General features: G+C 54.2%; 1 protein-coding gene across 1 annotated transcript in view; it reads left to right on the top strand.

Moving 5' to 3' along the window:
- SHANK2 (SH3 and multiple ankyrin repeat domains 2) overlaps positions 1 to 19615 on the top strand; it is a gene marked incomplete at its 3' end in the record, with an annotated part of 537007 nt that overhangs the window by 54596 nt on the left and 462796 nt on the right. The window contains exon 2 of the mRNA XM_082660603.1: positions 7447 to 7665. Coding sequence (XP_082516729.1) covers positions 7459 to 7665 — 207 coding nt within the window. The 5' untranslated portion in view covers positions 7447 to 7458. The remainder of the gene's footprint in view (positions 1 to 7446; positions 7666 to 19615) is intronic.

Raw genomic sequence — 19615 nt, 5'->3', positions numbered from 1 at the left:
GTCTGACCTGGGCTGGGGTGAGCCAGGCTTGAAGGAAAGACTCGGGGAGCTCGGGAGAGGGTCCCAGGGGGAAATGATGGTACCGACAAGCCGTGGGAAGAGAGGACAGACCTCGTCCTCCGAGTTCCTCTGAAGATGCAAGATGGGATGGAAATGGAGAGTTTATTTTAGACAGTGGCTATGGAGATGCCAAGAAAACCTGGCTACATGGCGTATTCTGGTCATCAATGTGGTTCATGCACCCATTTAAGGAGAACGTCAGGAGGGTCTCACCCCCGTGTGAGTTTCCTGGGGCTGCCGTAGCCAAGTCCCACAGCCCGGGGGGCTCACACACAGACATTCACTGCCCCCAGTCCTGGAGGCTGGAATCCAAGATCCAGGTGTGCACAGGGCTGGGTCCTCTTGAGGCCCCTCTCCTCCGCATGTAGATTGTCTCTCTGTGTGTCTGTGTCCTGACCTCCTCTTCTTATAAGGACACCAGTCCTGTGGGGTTAGGGCCCCACCCTAGTGACCTCATTTCACCATAATCACCTCCTGAAAGACCCCAACTCCAAATACAGCCACATTCTGGGGTGCTGGGGGTCAGGACTCCAACATGTGAATTCGATGGGGAGACACAGGGGCTAACGCCACGCTGGTGGCCGGGGTCTGCGTTTACACCACCCCCCGGCCCTGCGGCGTGGTAGGGGTGTGGCCCTAACAGATGGGGTGGCTGCCGTGTGGCGCCACGTGGGCTGCAGCTGTGGTCACTCTGCTGGGGGTAGTTGAGGGGGGCGGCTTCCAGGCAGGGGTCCTTGGAAGAGGGAGGTGGTGCTTGACCTGAATCCTGGTGTCTCCCCATACTCCGAGGTGTGGTCTGAACCCTAGACCACCCCTACCAGATTCTGATTCAGTTACTGGGGGGCTGGTGTTGCAGCAACTTCCAGGGCAGCCCATGCCCCTGACCACTGCCCCGGGGCCTCCCGGTCCCTTCTCAATGGATGTGTTGTATGGGTGCGGGGAAAAGTAACACGGATTAAATGAACACAGAGACACAGGGCATGCTTTTTTCTCACCTTCCCAGGCTGCTCTCATGCTCCACGTGGCCCACTTCTCCCCGAAACCCACCTACTTCCACCACCCTCACTCGCTCTCAGCCTGCATTGACCATCATCTGTTAGCAACTCTCAAACAGGGCGATAGAACCCGGGCTCCTCCCGAATCTGGTTCCAGACCTGCCAGTTCTGGTGGAGGCTGCTGCCAATCTTTGGCTGTGACCTTGACCCGAGTTCCCGTGTCTGTACAGAGTGCCAGTGCAGCCCCTCAGGGAAGGCGTGGTCTCACTGCTTTGAGGATAAGACAGTTATATACATTCGAATGTGCAAAATAAATGAATAGTCACAAAATCTTGCTTCCAGTGTGTTAAATGTGTCGGGTGTCTTTGAGATTCCAGTTGAATAAAAACCTCTTTTTTGCAAGAAAATCTCACACACACACACACACACACACACACACACACACACACACACACACACACACACACACACACACACACACGAAATAAACCAGAGCTGTGGACTCTCTCCATTTTTAAGGTGATCTTCATATAGATGATTCTTGCAACTTTGACCTTGATAAAGTCAGCCTCGGCCATGGGTTTTTTGGTTTGTTTTTACTACCAAAAAGAAACTGACTTCTGTCCCAGGTCAGGTTTCATATTTTCTCTGTGTCTGGAAGGAACCAAGAGGAAAACCTAGCTGTCTGTTCCTCACAGGTGTTAGGGGACCCATGAGACAGTTTAAGATTTTATGTTTTCTTGGAACAATTGCATGCTTGCCTGGAACACTTCGGCAGCAGAACATGGAGTCTTTGTTAAAATTGCTTTTACCACCGTTATTTTCTTTTTCCCTTATTAATAGGTACCCAGCGGGGCCAATGAAACAAACACGTTCTAAGAGACATTGAACTTTATCGACTTGTGTTTGTAGAGCTTGGTATTTTCCCCGAGAGGTTAGTTATACTAGAAACGTCTGCCCGCGGGTGGTGAGTAACCTTCCCTCCCGTGTCCTGGCGCTGACTTTTCTTGGGGGAGGTGGTATCCAGACTGAGTTTTGGTCTTTCGGTGCCTCTCCTCGGAACCTCCCCCGCCCCCTCATGATGATGGGGTTAGAGAAGCCTGTGTGAATTTCAGATGGATGTTGTTTTAGCGTGAGTATGCCCCATGCGCTGTTTAGGGAGTACTTAGGATAAAGCGTATCCGTTGTTTATCCAAAATGTAAATGTCCCGCGGTGCCCTCTGTGTCACCTGCGATCCCACCCACAGTTAATAATTAAGTGTTTTCCCAGGTGTTTGCTTTTCCCATGGATCAGGTGATCACGTTACCCAAGCCCGTCATTAAGATCAAGACCTTCTTGCTGGGACTTTGGGCCTGAACTCCTAGGACATCCCGGAAGGAAGCAGGTGCCGGTGCTGCCTTTTCCCTTTCAGACCCGTCCAGTGGGTGTTGGTGGCAGACACGTCCCTGTGTGACAGTCACCCCTAAGCCGATGTGAGGGCCACGGTGGGGTCCTCGTGGCCAAATGATGTCTGTGGCCGGTGGGGAAGCTGGGGACGCAGGACCCCTTCCCCTTGGTGTTGTCAGTTCTGTTCCCAGAGTCGATTTGATTGTAGCCTGGCGCAAACATCCTCAAACCACCACCATCACCGCTTTCGCTTTCCTGGAAAGAAGACCCTGGGGTCAGGCATACTTTATTGTTTAGGCCTGCGTGTCCACGACGGGTCACCAGCATGGGGTCTGCAGCTGCAACGTCACCCTGGAAAAACAACGAATTTCCAACATTTGTACATTCCAAGCTTTTGCCTCTCATCTGACCTGTCTCAAAACCACCTGCGGATCTGGAAATGTGGGCTGTTCACAGTCCTGCCCAGCAGCAGTGGCTGGAGTTTAAAGGCGGCTGACGCCTGCAGACCCGGCATGTGGCTGAGCTCTGAGCTTCCGCCAGAACTTGGCACCTCCCCGAGGCCTGCTGCCCCCCGCTCCTGCCCAGGGTTCAGCGAGTGTCCCCTGTGCCCCAGATGATGGAGGGACAGTGAGGATGGATGGAAATGCTGCATTAGCAAGAGGATGAGACGGAAAGCACGTCCGAGGGCTTTAGAGAAAATGGACATGGTGGAAGTGGTGATCGGGGCACAATTACTTTAAAAAAGTTTCAAGCCATGGTAGCTGTTTCTGGAAGCCGGACCTGGAATGCACCTGAAGGAGGCACACCAGGGCCTGGCAGGGGTGGGCCGGGGCTGTGTCTGCTCTGACCTGGCTCTCCACGCGCCCGATTCTCGAAAGCTGGCACTGAGGCCCACACTGCCGGAAGCCGATGAGCTTTCTGGGGTCCCAGCTCATCCCGCATGGGAACGCTGCCCCAGAGACCCTCACCCTAACCCCAACGACAACCCTAACCCTACCCCAACCCTAACCTCTACCACAACCCTAACCCTACCCCAACCCTAAACCCTACTCCAACCCTAACCCCTACCCAACCCTAACCCCTACCCAACCCTAACCCCTACCCCAACCCTAAACCCTACCCCAACCCTAACACCTACCCCAACCCTAACCCTAACCCTACCCCAACCCTAACCTCTACCACAACCCTAACCCTACCCCAACCCTAAACCCTACCCCAACCCTAACCTCTACCACAACCCTAACCCTACCCCAACCCTAAACCCTACTCCAACCCTAACCCCAACCCAACCCTAACCCCTACCCAACCCTAACCCCTACCCCAACCCTAAACCCTACCCCAACCCTAACACCTACCCCAACCCTAACCCTAACCCTACCCCAACCCTAACCCTACCCCACCCCAACCACTACCCCAACCCTAAACCCTACCCCAACCCTAACCCTACCCCAACCTTAACCCTACCCCAGCCCTAACCCCTACCCCAGCCCTAACCCTACCCCAACCCTAACCCCTACCCCAACCCTACCCCTACCCCAACCCTAACCCCTACCCCACCCCTAACCCTACCCCAACCCTAAACCCTACCCCAACCCTAACCCTACCCCAACCCTAACCCTACCCCAACCCTAACCCTACCCCAACCTTAACCCTACCCCAGCCCTAACCCCTACCCCAGCCCTAACCCTACCCCAACCCTAAACCCTACCCCAACCCTAACCCTACCCCAACCCTAACCCTACCCCAACCCTAACCCTACCCCACCAGCAGTCGCCCCTGCCCCTGCCCGTGCCTGGCCTCCCACGGACCTGACCGTGATCCCTCCTCATTTGGTACGGATCCCCACCTGTGATGTGATGTCCCGTCCCATTATCCCTCTGCCTGTTTTCTGCTGGTCCCTGTTGGGTTCTGAAGCAGCACAGACATGGGGTCAGGAGGGGAAGAAGCAGCTCTTCCTGGGGCAGAAGCTACTCTGTACTAACTTCCACCCATCAGGACAGAAAGAAGCCACCGAAGTCCGGAGATCCTGGACCCGACACCCGCGCCCGTCCCATCCACCACTGACGTGGCCCCTCACCCCCCAGGAGGAGGCGGGGCTCATCCCTCTGTGTCTCTCTGTGCTGATGCCTAGTGATTCACAGTTACAGGCACGGACTCGGCTCCAGGCGACCTGGAGCTCTCACTCATTGCATTCAGCTGGCGGGCGTCTAAAGATAATGTCGATATTGGGGCCTCACCCAGACCAATTGAATCAGACCTTCTGGCACCACTGGTTTTGTTTTTGTTTTTAAAGATCCCAGGTAACTTCCCTGTGCAGCCAGGATGAAGAACCCCTCTTCTAGAGGATATGCTTCATAGAAACCTGGAAACCTAGTTGGAAATAATTATGTATACCCAACTGTATAATACACAATTTACATTTATATTACATTATAATATATTATGATAATTACACACATATAATTATGTGTAATATAATAATATACAATTATTTCTATATTATAATTGTAACTGTATTACATAGTGTGTATGTAGCATGTAATTATGCCAGGCACTTACTTTTTTCCTGTATAAATGGTGAACGAGCGAATGCAGGAGTGAACGTGTTAGTAGAAGGTGCCGCCAGGCTGTCTGGGATGTTCCTGAGGTAGAACCGGGAGTATCCAGACCCTGCCCTTGGCCACAGCCCTCCCCGCCCTCTCCACGTCTTGCACTTGTACGGTTGGGAAAACATGAAGCTGAAATGACAAAGGCATTTGGCAGTGAACGCAGGAATTCCCAGGTGCCCTGAAATTTTAATGCAGAACGACACGGGTGAATTCTGGAAATTTTAATTTAAGAAGTCAGATCTCTCTGGATGATTTGGATGATCTGCTGTTTGAGATGTTTAGCTGGGGACCCCTCACGGGTGGTTTGAAGGCAGAAGACAGAGGAGAAGGCCAGCCTGGGGGATTGGGCGGATCGGTCGTCAGGTGCACAGACTCACGGCCCGTGGGCCGGGGAGAGAGCCGGGCAGGAGGGACATCTGGCAGCATGGAGCCTCTTGGTTCCGGGAGGACCTGGGGGGGAGGGCGGGCTGGCCAGGGAGGTCGCCGCAGCTGGCTCCTGCCCCGAGCGCTGTGTGGCCACCCCCAGCAACGCCAGATTCTCCCGAGGGTCACGGTGAGCCAGAAATCTGTGTTTTCATGTGAAGCCTCTGGGTTAGGACACATTCTAAACCCTCTGCAGGCCAAACAGAACAGCATCTGGGGGCCACACTATCCCGGCCCCTTGCCCAAGGATGGTCCAGATCCTCGTGGCTGGAAGGGAGCCCCTGACCTAGTCACGGTCTTGCCTTTCCCTGGGTGAGGGTGCGTTTCTAAAGGGGCTCCCGCACTTTGCCGGGCTTTGTGTGTCTGGTCAGTTGCTGCAAATGTCCAGGGACCTGGTGGACGAGCAGAGAAACACTTCCCGGGGTGTTTGCTGTCCTTCAACGCACTCTGGAAATAAACGGTGGGCGTCAGCCTTCCCAGACTGGACACTGAGTTGGCGGTGGCCGAGCTTTGTCCTACCTGGGACTTTTCTGAGGCTCCCCCCAAAATGAAACAGTGTAGGGGCCATGCACCCCAGCACCTGAGGCAGACGGGCAGGTGACCGTGTTCCTCCCTCCCCCTCCCCCCTCCCTCCTGCTTTTCTCCCTCCTTCCTCCCTCCCCCATCCTCTCCTTCTGCTGTGAAATATTTCCAACACTGAAAGGAAAGCACAAGGAATAATGTAGCAAACATCTGTGTCCCCAGGTTTGTCGAAGTTTGGCATTCTGTCCTGTTGGCTGGAACCGAACGTTACAAGTGGCGTCACAGGCCCTGTGAACCCCTTTCTGCCCCTCCCGGCTTTAGGACCTCGTGTTTCCCATCGGTGCCTCTGCCCCGTCACTCACATCACACTCACAGTCAGTAGACGAGTCTGCATCTTTCCCACCTTTGCGAACAAGGACACCGTGTCTGAATGGTCCTGCAGACCGATTTCCTTTCTCAGGACCACATTTGGGGTCCTGTGTGTGTAGCTGGGGTTCAAGCCTGCTCACAGCTGTGCAGTCCGTGGGAGGAAGACAGCCTGTGAGCCGGGTCACCCAGGACACCCTGGTTTTGCAGGGAACAGTCTTGGACATCTTTCCTGTGCACGTGACCTTGGCCTTTGACCTCCTTTACAGAGTCACGCAGAAGTGCAACTGCTGGTTTGGCACGTTTGTTCCCCACCAGCACCCCCGGGTCGCACTGGCTTTTATCCGAACCTTTCTGGACCCCTGCCCATAGAGCTGGGGGTGTGCCCGTGGGCTGCCTGCTCCCCAGTTCTGTCCTGCTAACAGCCGTGGTCCAAGCTGGCAGTTGGCCTCCTGACCCGGGTCCTTGATGGGGATCTTTGAACTTTCATTGCGCTTGATGGTAAGGAAGCTGCCCTCCCAGCCTCCACGGGCTCTTGGGGACTCCCGAGCCTCCCCCGTCAGCCTGCCCACGACTTTGGATTCTGCTGCACTCCTGGGCCTGGAGATTATCTCATTTCTGAGCCTGGCCCTGCGGGCTGGGTCTGTTTTTACACGATACCTATCATTGCTGTGTTTGAAGCAGAGGGCGTTATCATAGCAGGAGCTCAGCACCCTTCTGACCTGAAGCCTGCATCTCTTCCCTTCCTGCTGCTCTGTCCTCCAGGAAAAACAAAGGGAGCTTTTTCTCTTACCTCGGAACGTTTCAAACTGCCCCACTGCCCCTTTGGTTAATCCCCGTAGGCTGTGGTCATGGCCACAGAGAGTTAGGGCTCCTTTTAAATGCTGGCTTTCCAAGCACCGGGGCAGACAGGGCTCACGGGGCCCCCACTGGGTCCTGGCGGCCTCCTGGCTCGAGCGCTGGACAACGGGTCACTCTGCCTGTGATCACGTCCACAAACGTGGGAGCCTGCCTCACTCAGATGCCCCCGGGTTCTTTCTTCAATTTCCCCCAAAGTTTGTTTTCCTTCTCCCCCTCCGTGTAGACACAAACAGCCATGCCGCGCAGCCCGACATCCAGCGAGGACGAGATGGCCCAGAGCTTCTCCGACTCTTCGGAGGAATCGGACTCAGACAGCTCCAAGGAAGAGACCATCTATGACACCATCCGGGCCACAGCGGAGAAGCCGGGCGGCGCCAGGACGGAGGAGAGCCAGGGCAACACACTGGTGCTGCGAATTGTCATCGAGGACCTGCAGCAGACGGTGAGCCTGCGCCCGGGTCAGCGTCAGGCGTGACCTGAGCTCCAGATGCCTCGGGGCCCCTCTGCCCGGCCGGTCCCTGTGGCCCACGCGTTGGGCTCCTGCCCCCTCCCCGCCGAGCCCCCCGCCCCTCCTGGTGGTCCCGACCACCTCCCGCTCCGTCCTCTTCGTGCACTGCCAGCAGCACCTGCTGCCTGCAGGGCCGGAGGCCAAGCCTCGGGGGCACAGAGACCAGCCTTGCAGCAGCAACGCGCACGGTGGGCGCCTTAGCAGGCGGGCTGCCAGCACTCAGGAGGGCCCTGCCTCTTCCCCTGCCGCTCTGTGCTCCCCACTTCCTGGGGTGTGCAAGCTGTGTCCGGTGTGCCCTTCCCCGCGCTGCCTGTTGGCCACGTCCTAGCTGTCCCTGGAGGCCCAGGCCCAATGCTGTTTGCAGTATCGCCCACGAGGAAGACCGTCGTTCTGGGGTGAACGTGCGTGAGGTACCTGGGGGTGCAGGAGAGGGGTCTTCCCGGCCGTGGTTCCATTTCAGCGGGGCCTCAGAAGATGGAGGAGGGTTTCCCTCGGGCGCAGGGATGGCAGGTGACAGGGACGCACGCGGAAGCCTGGAGGGGGTGCACCTGGCAGTGGGGTACAGTGTGGCGGGGGACCCATTGGGCTGGGCTGGGCTGGACTTGAACGCCCCGAGGACACTGTCCAGGGTCTGGCTACTGGGTACGGCGTCTGGGCCAGCGGGGAGGCTGAGGTGGGTCGGGGCACCCAGGAGGGCTTTCTGGAGGCCGGCAGATGGCAGACCCACAGTCAGGCTGAGTGGGCACCTCTGGCTGGGAATTCTTGTCTCTCGGATGTAGACGGCCTCTGGGGCGCTCTGGAAGGGGGGTCGGGTGTGCCATGTCCAGCCTTTGTACTTGAAGGCCCTGATGGGGAAGGGGCCGCGCTTGGGATCAGAGGGACTTGGCCGCGGGTGGGGGGGGGGAGGCTCACTGCGCCACCACCTGGCCATTTGGTGCAGGTACATCACGTGGCCTCTGACCCGGGACCTCATCTCCTGGTGCCCCGGGGGTCTAATGAGTAGGTTTGGTGCCTCGGGGGTGGGGTCTCTGCTCTCCCAGGAGACCTCTGCTCGTGGTCTCCCCTGGCCCTGCTCTCTGGGGAGGGGCTCTATGTGGGCTGAGGGTGCTGTGCTGCTGACACCGGTCATCTAAGAGTGAGGCCAGACTGCCCTACCTTCTAGGGAGAGCTCAGGGCGACCTGAACCCCAGAATGAATCCAGCAAAGTGGCTGTCCTGGCATTCAGCTCTTCCTTTTTTTTTTTTTAAGATTTTTATTTTTTTTGAAGTGGACCATTTTTTTTAAAGTCTTTATTGAATTTGTTACAATATTGCTTGTGTTCTGTGTTTCGGTTGTTTGGCCCAGAGGCATGTGGGATCCTAGCTCCCTGACCAGGGATCGAACCCACATCCCCCTGCAGTGGAAGGTCCCAACCACTGGACCGCCAGGGAAGTCCCAGCTCTTCTCTCTTCCATGTCATTTAACATCTCTTATAAAAGTTAACAAGATTATTATAAAAACTTCGTCATATGGAAAAGCACAGATGCCAGTGCCAGAAGTGGTTGTCAGTAACATTTAATGAACATTTCAGACGTGTCTCTCTAAAGGGTTACAGGTAACGGGTGGCCGTGTACGGATAGAAATACGTGGGTAAGCCTCAAAGTACACACGCTGTTAATAAATCAACATCATTATGATGATTTCATTTGACTCTAAAAGGAGAAAAAGTCCGTGAAGGAAATGCTGAACTTTAGTTATTTTATTTTATTTTATTTTTTGCCATAAGGGAGACTGTTTCCAAATGAATCTGTAAACTTAAAAGAAACAATTACAAAACACTGGAAGGCTGAAATCTTTACTTGTCATTTTTGATTACAGCTTTTTGCCTCCTTTTTTATTGCTGTAAGACACTTAGTGTTCTCTCCTTGTATTGTTTGGGGTGGATTAAGCTGATAGCTGTGCTAAACAGACCTCCAGATCTCAGGCACTTGACCCATAGATGCTTTATTTCTCGGTCCACTGGGGATTGGCAGGAATGAAGAGGTGGCGGTGGCAGTTCTGATCCATGCAGCCATTCAGGGACTCAGGCTCCTCCAGCCAGGTAGTGGGGACACGCCCTGGCCTCTGGAGTTCTCTCCCGGGTCTCCTGTATCTGCTCAGAGGGTGAGGCAGGGAAAAGAGATAACCCATGGACCACGTCTCTCCTCCCACCTTCCCTCACGTCCTCCACAGGCTGCACCTGACCTCAAGCACCTGACCACAGAGGGGGCTGAGGAATGTAGTTTAGCTCTGAACCTGGGAAGGAAAAGGTCACAGTGTGTGGAGAACAGGCAGCTGTTTGCACGTGCACACACATGCACACACACGCACGTGTACACGCGCAGCCTCTCCTCCCCACCCCCCGACTCTTGTTGGTGTCGAGCTCTCTGCACGTGGCCACTGTCCACCCAATGTAACGCGCATCCTGCTGCAGCTCTCAGAGCCCCGGCATCCCTCAGGCCCTCTTCCAGGGTCACTGCTCATTGCTGGGTGGACAGTGGCCTTCTCGTCACAGCTCTTCATTTCATTCCACCTCTTAAGTGGATGGAGTTGACTGTCCAGGGTTTTTTCAGGAAGAGGTCCTGGGGGCAGTGCTTCCGCAGTGAACGGCCCACTGATCTCATCACTGGCGGTCGGGATGCTCTTTGACGTCTCCTTGATCCAGGGAGGCCTGGGCCGTCATCCGCAGGTGGCACACAGGTGAGGATCCTGCGAGCCTCTGGTTGCATCTTCATCTGCGGATCAGTATGCAGCCTTGTTGTAGGTGTGTTTCTGTGTGAAGAATGTTACTTAATACATAGAGCTGGCTCGTTATTAACACCGAGCTCACGGCCAGCAGCCTGTAACTCACGCCTGGATGCAGCTCAGCTGACACGTGATTTCTCCCAGAGGCACGTCACAGCCTTTTCACCTATGGACACCAGACCCCACTTCAGCATTGTACCCAGGGACCACTTTAAACAGCAAAATCAGCAACAGAGAGCACAGAAATGCAAACACGGAGCACTGAATAGACTAGGATAAGGACACTTGTTTACAAGATCACAGCTGACACAGAAGGCAGCAGGTCCTCTGTTCAAACTCAGCTGGGAACGGGCACGTCTGTGCTTTGTCTGTAAGCGGTCACAGAGGTGCCACAAGAATTGATTTGAGGTTCCCAGTAAATTTCAGCAAGTAGGCAAGTTCCCAGATACGGAATCTGCAAATAACAAGCGTCAGCGATGTGCTTGAAACCGTCGGCTTGCGTGCGGTTTTCCTGTGGGATCTCTGAGTCAGTTCCCGCCCCACGTTGCCCCAGATCTGCAGGGATGTTGTTCCGTGGTCCGCTTGCCCTGAACTCGCTTTGGACACGCCTTGTCGGGGACTTGGTGTTTTTCTTTACTGGATTCCTAAAGAATCAGTTTTAGTTACTAGACCAGGAAGTGTTTGGTGCTGGCCGTTCTGTGTTTCCTGGAAAAGCTTCTGATCTGCAGATGCTGCTTGTGCACTCTGCTTCGCAGATTTTTCCTTTTCTCTCCTCCCCTCTGGGGGAAGCGTTCTCTGTTTCAGAGACAAAATTGCTCTTTTCTTAAATTGAAGTATAGTTGATTTACAGTGTTGTGTTAGTGTCACGTGTACAGCAAAGTGATTCAGTTATACATATGCATATATATCTATTCTTTTTCAAATTCTTTTCCATTATAGGTTATTATGAGATATTGAGCATAGTTCCCTGTGCTATACAGTAGGTTCTTGTTTATCTATTTTATATATAGTGATATGTATCTGTTAATGCCAAACTTCTAATTTATCCCTCCCCCCCCTTTCCCCTTGGGTAACCATATGTTTTCTATGTCTGTGAGTCTCTTCCTGTTTTATAAATAAGTTCATTTGTGTCATATTTTAGATTCCACATATAAGCGATATATTTGTCTTTCTCTGTCTGACTTACTTCAATTAGTATGATAATCTCTAGGTCCATCCATATTGCTGCAAATGACATTATTTCGTTCTCTTTTATGGCTGAGTAGTATTCCTGTGTGTGTGTGTGTGTGTGTGTGTGTGTGTGTGTGTGTGTGTACCAAATCTTCTTTTTTTTTTTGCGGTACGCGGGCCTCTCACTGTTGTGGCCTCTCCCATTGCGGAGCACAGGCTCTGGACGTGCAGGCTCAGCAGCCACGGCTCACGGGCCCAGCCGCTCCACGGCATGTGGGATCTTCCCGGACCGGGGCATGAACCCATGTCCCCTGCATCGGCAGGCGGTGGACTCTCAACCACTGCGCCACCAGGGAAGCCCCTCAAATCTTCTTTATCCATTCATCTGTCAATGGACACTTATGTTGCTTCCATGTCATGACTGTTGTAAATAGTGCTGCAATGAACGTTGGGATACATGTATCTTTTTGAATTATGGTTTTCTCAGCGTATATGCCCAGGAGTGGGATTGTAGGATCATCTGGTAACTCTGTTTTCAGTTTTTTCAGGAACCTCCATGCTGTTCTCCAGAGTGGGGACACGGTTGCTCTCATATGGGCTCTTCCTTCTCTGGTTCTGTCCTCTTTTCTCTGATTGCTTTGATCACCTGGCGTTTTCCCTGTTTGTTCTTTCTTTACGGTATCTTCAGGTGCGTCCATTCTGTCCTGTGCCTTCTGATTTATCACCGTCCTGTTGTTTTGCCTTCCCATTTGTTTTCATAGCCCTGTGCTCGCTGTTTTGGAAGATTATTCTTTTGAGTTATTTGTTTGTAGAGTTGGTTTCACGACTTCTTATTTTCCTCCTTAGCATGAATTACTGAGATCTTTCTTCTTCCTAATCGGGGTATATTTTCATCCAGAACAGATGAACCAGGTGTCTGAGTTTTGCATGCCGTCCTTCTTCCTTTTCGCCGTTTCTTTCCCCGTAACGTCTCTGTTATTTCTTTACTGTTTCTCCTGACCTGTTCCTGTGGTTTTTCAGTGACTTGCTATTCTTTGTTGTGGTCACGAGAGTGAGTCAGGCTTGGGGGTCTGTCTCTTGGCTCTTTTAGACACAAAGGCCCAGGTGTGGGGAGTGTTGAGTCTTTTTAGGAGGTCCAAGCTCTTTCTTCGGAGAGTTTTCTGGTGCAGGGAGCTGTCCCGTTCTCGTGCATGGACACCCCCAGCCCTCGGAGCACCCCCAGTGAGCAAGCAGCCCTTCCTGGGGGGGGTCTCCTTTTGTCTCCTCAACCCTTGCCCAGTCAGAGGAGAGAAGAGAGAAGGGCCCCGTGTTCACGTCTGTCCAGGTTTGAGTATATTCATGCAAAATGTCTGGAGTTTTGTCCCTGCCAGTACCACTTCCGGGAATGAAGGTTGGGAGTTTTCCCCTGGAGGATTCAGTTTCTCTGGGGTGTACGAGAAGGATGTTTATGGCCTTAGTTGTGCCTATTTTCCACTTTGGGTGCTTTTGGGGGTGGCTTTCATTATTTGGGGTCATCTGGCTTCACCTCTTCTCGGCCCCTGGGTGCTGCACTGCTCGTCCAAAGACCCTCCCTGGTGGGGACCTGGGTGACCCCCGCCAGCCCGGCATGGACCTGTCCTCACGCTGCAGGGTTTAACCCTTTGAGCCCCTGAATTCTGTTACTGTTTATCGATGCTGGAGGGGTTCGGGGGACTGGAGAAGCACTCCCCTCCGATTTCAGACCCCAGACGCAAATGGGAAGGTGGAGGAAGGGGGGATGATGTGTCCCTTCCGCACCCGTCGCCCCAGATGGGTTGCCCGTGTGCCCGGGGCCGGTACTGAAGGTCTCTGAGGCCGGGGCCCGGCTCCCCTGCAGGTGTGAAGTGAGCCTCGCAGGCTGGGCTCACAAATGTCTGTGACCTCGAGGGCTGTCCCTGCTCAAAGCCTGTCTGTCTGAACAGTCCACCCCAGGGGGCACTTATCATCACAACAGGGAGAGAGGCCGTCTGCCAGCCTGGCTGCTGGGAGGCTCCGAGGGCAGCCAGGCCAGGGTGTGGGACGTCATCGAAGGTTGTCACAGGCCAACTGACGGTGAGTGGCCCGGAAGGTACTCTGTCCTCAGGCCACAGGCTTTGGGGACCTGTCGGGAGTTGCTGATGGAGAAACACCTGTTCTGCAGGCCCAGAATTACCAAAATTCTTCCCGAAAGGAAGATCCTCCCAGGGGTTTGGTCTCTACTCCCAGGAGCATAACTGTTTCCAGAACCTTCTGAGGACCACCTCTCTTCTCTTCACTTTGTCCAACACAAAGAAAGGTCCTGGAGCCTGAGACTGGCAGTCCCGCGGGTGTGAGCGCTCAGGACAGTGGCCATTCTTCCCGCCGGAAGGCCCTTGCCAGGGTGAGTCCTGGAGCCGGGGGCTCGAGACGGGCCTGGACTCCTGCCCAGAGGATTCGTGGAGCTGCGAGGCAGGTTCATCAGCCCAGTGCCTGCTCACGGCTTCTCCAGAAGCTCACGTGGAGGTCCCTCTTCTGCCCCAGGTGGAAGAGGTTCCCTCTGTAACCGAAAGTGGGGTCCAGCCGCTCGCTGCTCTAAAGCCAATAAAGGGGCAAGGTTGGTGGAAAGGAAAGTTTGCTTTATTGCGGAGGCTGGCAACCTGGGTGGGACAGGGCAGGTGTCCACAGGCCAGCTACCCTCTCCGACAGTCAGTGGGCAAGAGCTTTTTTTTTTGCTGTTGCGGGTAGGAGTTTATTAATTAATTTATTTATTTTTGCTGTGTTGGGTCTTCGTTTCTGTGCAAGGGTTTTCTCTAGTTGTGGCAAGCGGGGGCCACTCTTCATCGCGGTCCGCGGGCCTCTCACTATCGCGACCTCTCTTGTTGCGGAGCACAGGCTCCAGACGCACAGGCTCAGTAGTTGTGGCTCACGGGCCTAGTTGCTCCGCGGCATGTGGGATCCTCCCAGACCAGGGCTCGAACTCATGTCCCCTGCATTGGTAGGCAGATTCTCAACCACTGCGCCACCAGGGAAGCCCCAAGAGCTTTTATAGATGGAGGAAGAAACAGCACAGTCAGCTCTGACGGTCATCTTGACATTGGTCATGCGGTGGTCTGATCAGCGTCATCTTGACTGTTTTAAGGACAGTTAATGTTCAGTTCCAGGATGGGTTTGTTCCCATTTCCTTGAGACCAGTCCTCGGAATTGTGGCAGCTTATGTCACAGCTACAGTCTGGTCACCATGTAATTAAGTTCTTCCACCTGGTGGGTTTCCGTATCTAAAATAGCTCAAAGGACATGGCTCAGAATATTATCTCTAGCCCTTGAGGAGGAACTAAAGGTCCTTGACTTTGCTTAATGGCTGAACTATTATTATTTGGGCTCCTTTGACTGTTTTCCTTTGTTTCTGCATTTTCTCACCTCTCTGATTAAACCTATTGTTTGGCTAACAGACGAAAGGCAGGCAGAGGACATGGCGGGCGGGGGGAGAGGCCATAGGGTCCTGCTCCGGTTCACCTCCCCAGGTGGGGTCTGGACCTGCTTCTCCTGCGTGATTGCTGTTTCTGCATCTCAGTGGGCCTGGAGTGTTGAACCGTGGATGGAGAGTCTCTGGCAGTACTGATACTCCTTCCAGGAAGGCTCCCCGGGGGCCCCCGCACGCGCCGATGAGCAGAGTCCCGGGCGGGTGGGTGGGTGTGCAGGCCACGCGGGGATGACAGGTGGGGTGGGCTCTGGAGTGTGGCAGGAGGGCCTTCCTTGTGCTTTGCTGGAGCATCGCAGAGGCACAAGGCGCTTACGGTGGGGTTGAGCTCTGGCAGCCGTAGGTAAACTTGGCCTTTTAAGCAAGATACACGAGGCAAAATCAATAGGAACTATATAGCTCTTGTGTGATTTCTATTTGGGAGCACAGCAAACGGGGAAGTGGGGACAGAGCTGGCACCAGTCCCCTTTCCAAGCCTCCCCGAATGTCACGTCACAAGGACGGCGCAGAGGAAAACAGAAGCGGACGGGATCCCCCTGGGTGTGTACAGCATCCGCCCCCACGCCCACCTCCACCCAGGGGTTGGCACCGAGTGGCTGCAGGGAAGCTGTCGGTCCACGTGTCTGTCCCCACGACCCGTCTGAGCCAGTTAACGGAGGTGCAGGAGCCTGGCCCACCTGGCAGAGGCTTCTGGAAGATGCCTTTTTGCTTTAATCGATGCTTCCATTTATTAGATAACTGTGTCTTCGAGTTTATTTCATTGAGGAAGGAGCATCTCAGCTGCTCTCCTGAGCCCTCAGCCGCAATTTGTTTCTGTCCACCCGTTCCTCTCTCCCTCAAATTTCTCCCCGAGAGCAGCAGCCCGTAGCATCCCCGATCCCCGCCGCATCCTTCATCCCCACTGCATCCCCGCCTTGCCTGCCTCCCCCGCCCTGACGCCCACACCAGCTGACCAGAGTGCCCCCCACCCCACCCCGATCCATCACTTGCCTCCAGTCGGGCTGTCAGGGTTGCTCCACCCAAGTGGCCTTGGGTCCCCTGGCTCATCACTGAGAATCAAAGCAGAACTCCAAGAGCACAGAGGGCTCACTTCCTCCTCCTTCAGGGTTTTAAATCCTTATCCTGTTGCCGCAGACAACCGTCATATTTGCTTTTTATATCTGAGGCTTCCCTGGTTTTTGAATATGAGGAGGACTTTGCCTGTCCTATCCGTTTTTGAGCCCATCTCCTCCTCCAGTAGCTGAGAATCCAGCCCCGACGGCTGGCCTCTCACTCTGCAAAGACCAGGAGGTGGGCATGCATCGTGAGAGAAGGTTCTGGAAGGCCTGTGCAGGAGTGGCTCGTCACGTTGAGAAGCTCCGTCGGAGCACACGGCTGGGCGCGTGTTCAGTCCATCACTCTGGGCCCCTCGGGAGGTGAGAGTCTCCTTCTGGGAGTTAATTGCAGCCTCTGAATTCCACTCCCAGAAGGTTTGTCGTTGACTGCGAAGGACGCATCTTTCCAGAGGGAATATGGTGGGTTGGGTGGACCCTCTGCCATGTTCTCTGGACATCCAGGCACTGGGCGAATGGAGGACAGGAGGCTTGGGCCGAGGAAGCCCAGGTTGGCCGAGCCTGGCCCCTGCAGCCTGGCCCTCCCGGGCTCCCTCCTGCCTGGGTTTGTCTCACATTCAGACAGGATTCCTTCTCCTGGGATCCCTCCGCCGCTCCCTCATCCCTCCACCTCTACTCATGTCTCACAGCAACCAAGCTCCGCAAGGCCTCCCTGACCCTCCGGCTGGCGGGAGGTCCTGTTACCACGTCTGTCCAACGCCATCCTAACCACGGCCACGCCTCCAGCTCGACCTCCCGTCTGGGGCCTGGACCTCGTCTCTCCCTTGACATCTCCTCTGAAAGCTCAGAGGCCCCTCGACTCACATGGTCCGGAGCAGATGCCATGACGCTTTGCTTCTTCCCTCTGACCCCACAGCTGGCCCCGCTGGTTTCCCTCTCTTGGCCAGTGGTTACATTAAAAACCCAGCTCTGCCGAGGTGTGATGTACAAGCCGTGAAGCTCACGCATCTTAAGGGCCCCGTCCAGTGGTTTTCAGTAAGTCTGCTGAGTTGCCCGGCCACCTCGGTCTGGACTCTTCCCATCACCACCTTGTGCCTGTTTGCATTTCCTCCTCGTCCCCACTTCTAGCCCTGACAGCCACTAACCGTGTTCTGTCTGCATGGAGCCCCCTCTTCTGCACCACCCACGTGAGCAGGTCACCTGCGATGTGGCCTTCTTTGACCCAGCGTCATGGGAGGGAGGTTCGTCCACGTCGTGGCATCTGTCTGTTTTTTCCTTTTCATCGCCGGGTAGTAGCCCATCGTGTGGCTGAATCCGTTCCCCGGTTGATGGCCAGTTGGGTGGTTCCCACTTTGGGCTGTGAACCTTCTCTGATTCTGTTGTCTGAGCCAGAACCCAGGAGTTATCCCGAGCATTCCATTGCCCCTCAACCAATCCGCTCCCGAGTCCTGCCCTTTGACCTTCTGAATCCCTTTGCACCCGTGTCACTCTCTCCCCACCCCAGCCCTGTCTCTGCCATCTTCCTCCTGGACCAGGGGAGCTGCAGATCCCTCTTTCCTCTCAGCAGTTTTCCGCACAGTGCTAAAAGCAGTTGTTTTTAATGCGAACCCGGTTGCCTCTTTGTTGTAGACCACCCCCCGTCCAGGAGTCTTACTGTTCTTAGAATAAGATCAAATGCACAAACTTATTTACAAAACAGATATAGAGTCACAGATGTAGAAAAGAAACTTATGGTTACCAAGGGGAAAGCGGGGTGGAGGGATAAATTGGGAGATTGGGATTAACATATACACACTACTATATATAAAATAGATAATCAACAAGGACCTGCTTTGTAGCACAGGGAACTCTACCCGATACTCTGTAGTAACCTATATGAGAAAAGAATCTAAAGTTTTTCTTTATTTTTGACTGCGTTGGGTCTTTGTTGCTGCACGTGGGCTTTCTCTAGTTGCGGCGAGCAGGGGCTACTCTTCGTTGCGGTGCACGGGCTTCTCATTGCGGTGGCTTCTCGTTGCGGAGCACAGGCTCTAGGCACGCAAGCTTCAGTAGTTGCAGCACGTGGGCTCATTAGCTGTGGCTTGCGGCTCTGGAGCACGGGAGTTGTGGCTCACGGGCTTAGTTGCTCCGCGGCATGTGGGATCCTTCCGGACCAGGGATCGAGCCGTGTTCCCTGCATTGGCAGGTGGATTCTTAACCACTGTGCCACCAGGGAAGTCCTGGGAAAAGAATCTAAAGAAGAGTGGGTATATGTATATGTATAAATGAATCACTTTGCTATACACCTGAAACTAACACAATGTTGTAAATCAACTATATGCCAATAAAAATTAATTAAAAAAAGAGGATCAAATGCTAGACGTTTTATGAATTCATCTCCGCCCTCGCCTGCTGAGGTGACATCTGAGCTGAGCCCCAGGTGATGAGAGGTTGGCTTAAGGATCTTTGCCCAGAACATTCCGGGCAGAGGGTCGCCCGAGCGGCATGCCTGAGCTGGGAATGAACTTGGTTGGCAAGTCAGAGCAGCGGGGAAGGCCGAGGCCGCCGGCTGGGCGGGTGCACAGGGCGGAGGGCGGTGGGTAGGGGCCGAGGCGAGGGGGCGTGATTCCCCCTGAAGAACAGTGGGAGTTTTAGAGAGGTTTGGCACAGAGCCTGTGACCTCGTTTATAGTTGAAAGGGGACCCTGGCTTCTCTCGGGGGAGGAGGGAGGGGCGCAGAAGCAGGTAGGAGGCCCCTGCAGGAGTCCAGCGGGTAGGGGGTTTTGGAGGCTGGGGCCGGGGGTGGCGGGAGAAGGTGGAGACGGGGACAGGTTCCTGATGACAAGGTCGAGGTCATCAGAGCACATGTGGCCCTTGCAGGAGATTGTGCTCTGGCCAAGCAAAGGGTCCTTAAGGGTGACTTGTATCAACACCCTGCCTGCGTCTTTGCAGTTTCTCAGCACAGGAACAAAAAAAGACTCTGTTTCTTTTAAAGATTGAGATGTAATTCACATACCATACACTTTGCCCATTGAAAGTGTACAATTCAGTGGATTTTTTTTTAACATCTTTATTGGAATATAATTGCTTTACAATGGTGTGTTAGTTTCTGCTTTATAACAAAGTGAATCAGTTATACACATACATATATCCCCATATCTCCTCCCTCTTGTGTCTCCCTCCCTCCCACCCTCCCTATCCCACCCCTCCAGGCGGTCACAAAGCACCGAGCTGATCTGCCTGTGCTATGCGGCTGCTTCCCACTCAGAGTGAAGTAAGTCAGAAAGAGAAGAACAAATACCGTATGCTAACACATATATATGGAATCTAAGAAAAAAAAAGTTCAGTGGATTTTAGTAAATTCACAGGTGAGTGTACCCACCACCGCAGTCAATCTTAGAACATTTCATCATCCCAGAAGGAAACCCCGCGCCTGTTAGCAGGCGTCCCCATACCCCTCCCCCAGT

The sequence above is a fragment of the Grampus griseus genome, assembly GCF_964374135.1.
Source record: "Grampus griseus genome assembly, chromosome: 8".
Classification (NCBI taxonomy): Eukaryota; Metazoa; Chordata; class Mammalia; order Artiodactyla; family Delphinidae; genus Grampus; species Grampus griseus.
Note: the sequence above shows the minus strand (reverse complement) of the source record. Positions and strands in the feature narration are given on the sequence as shown.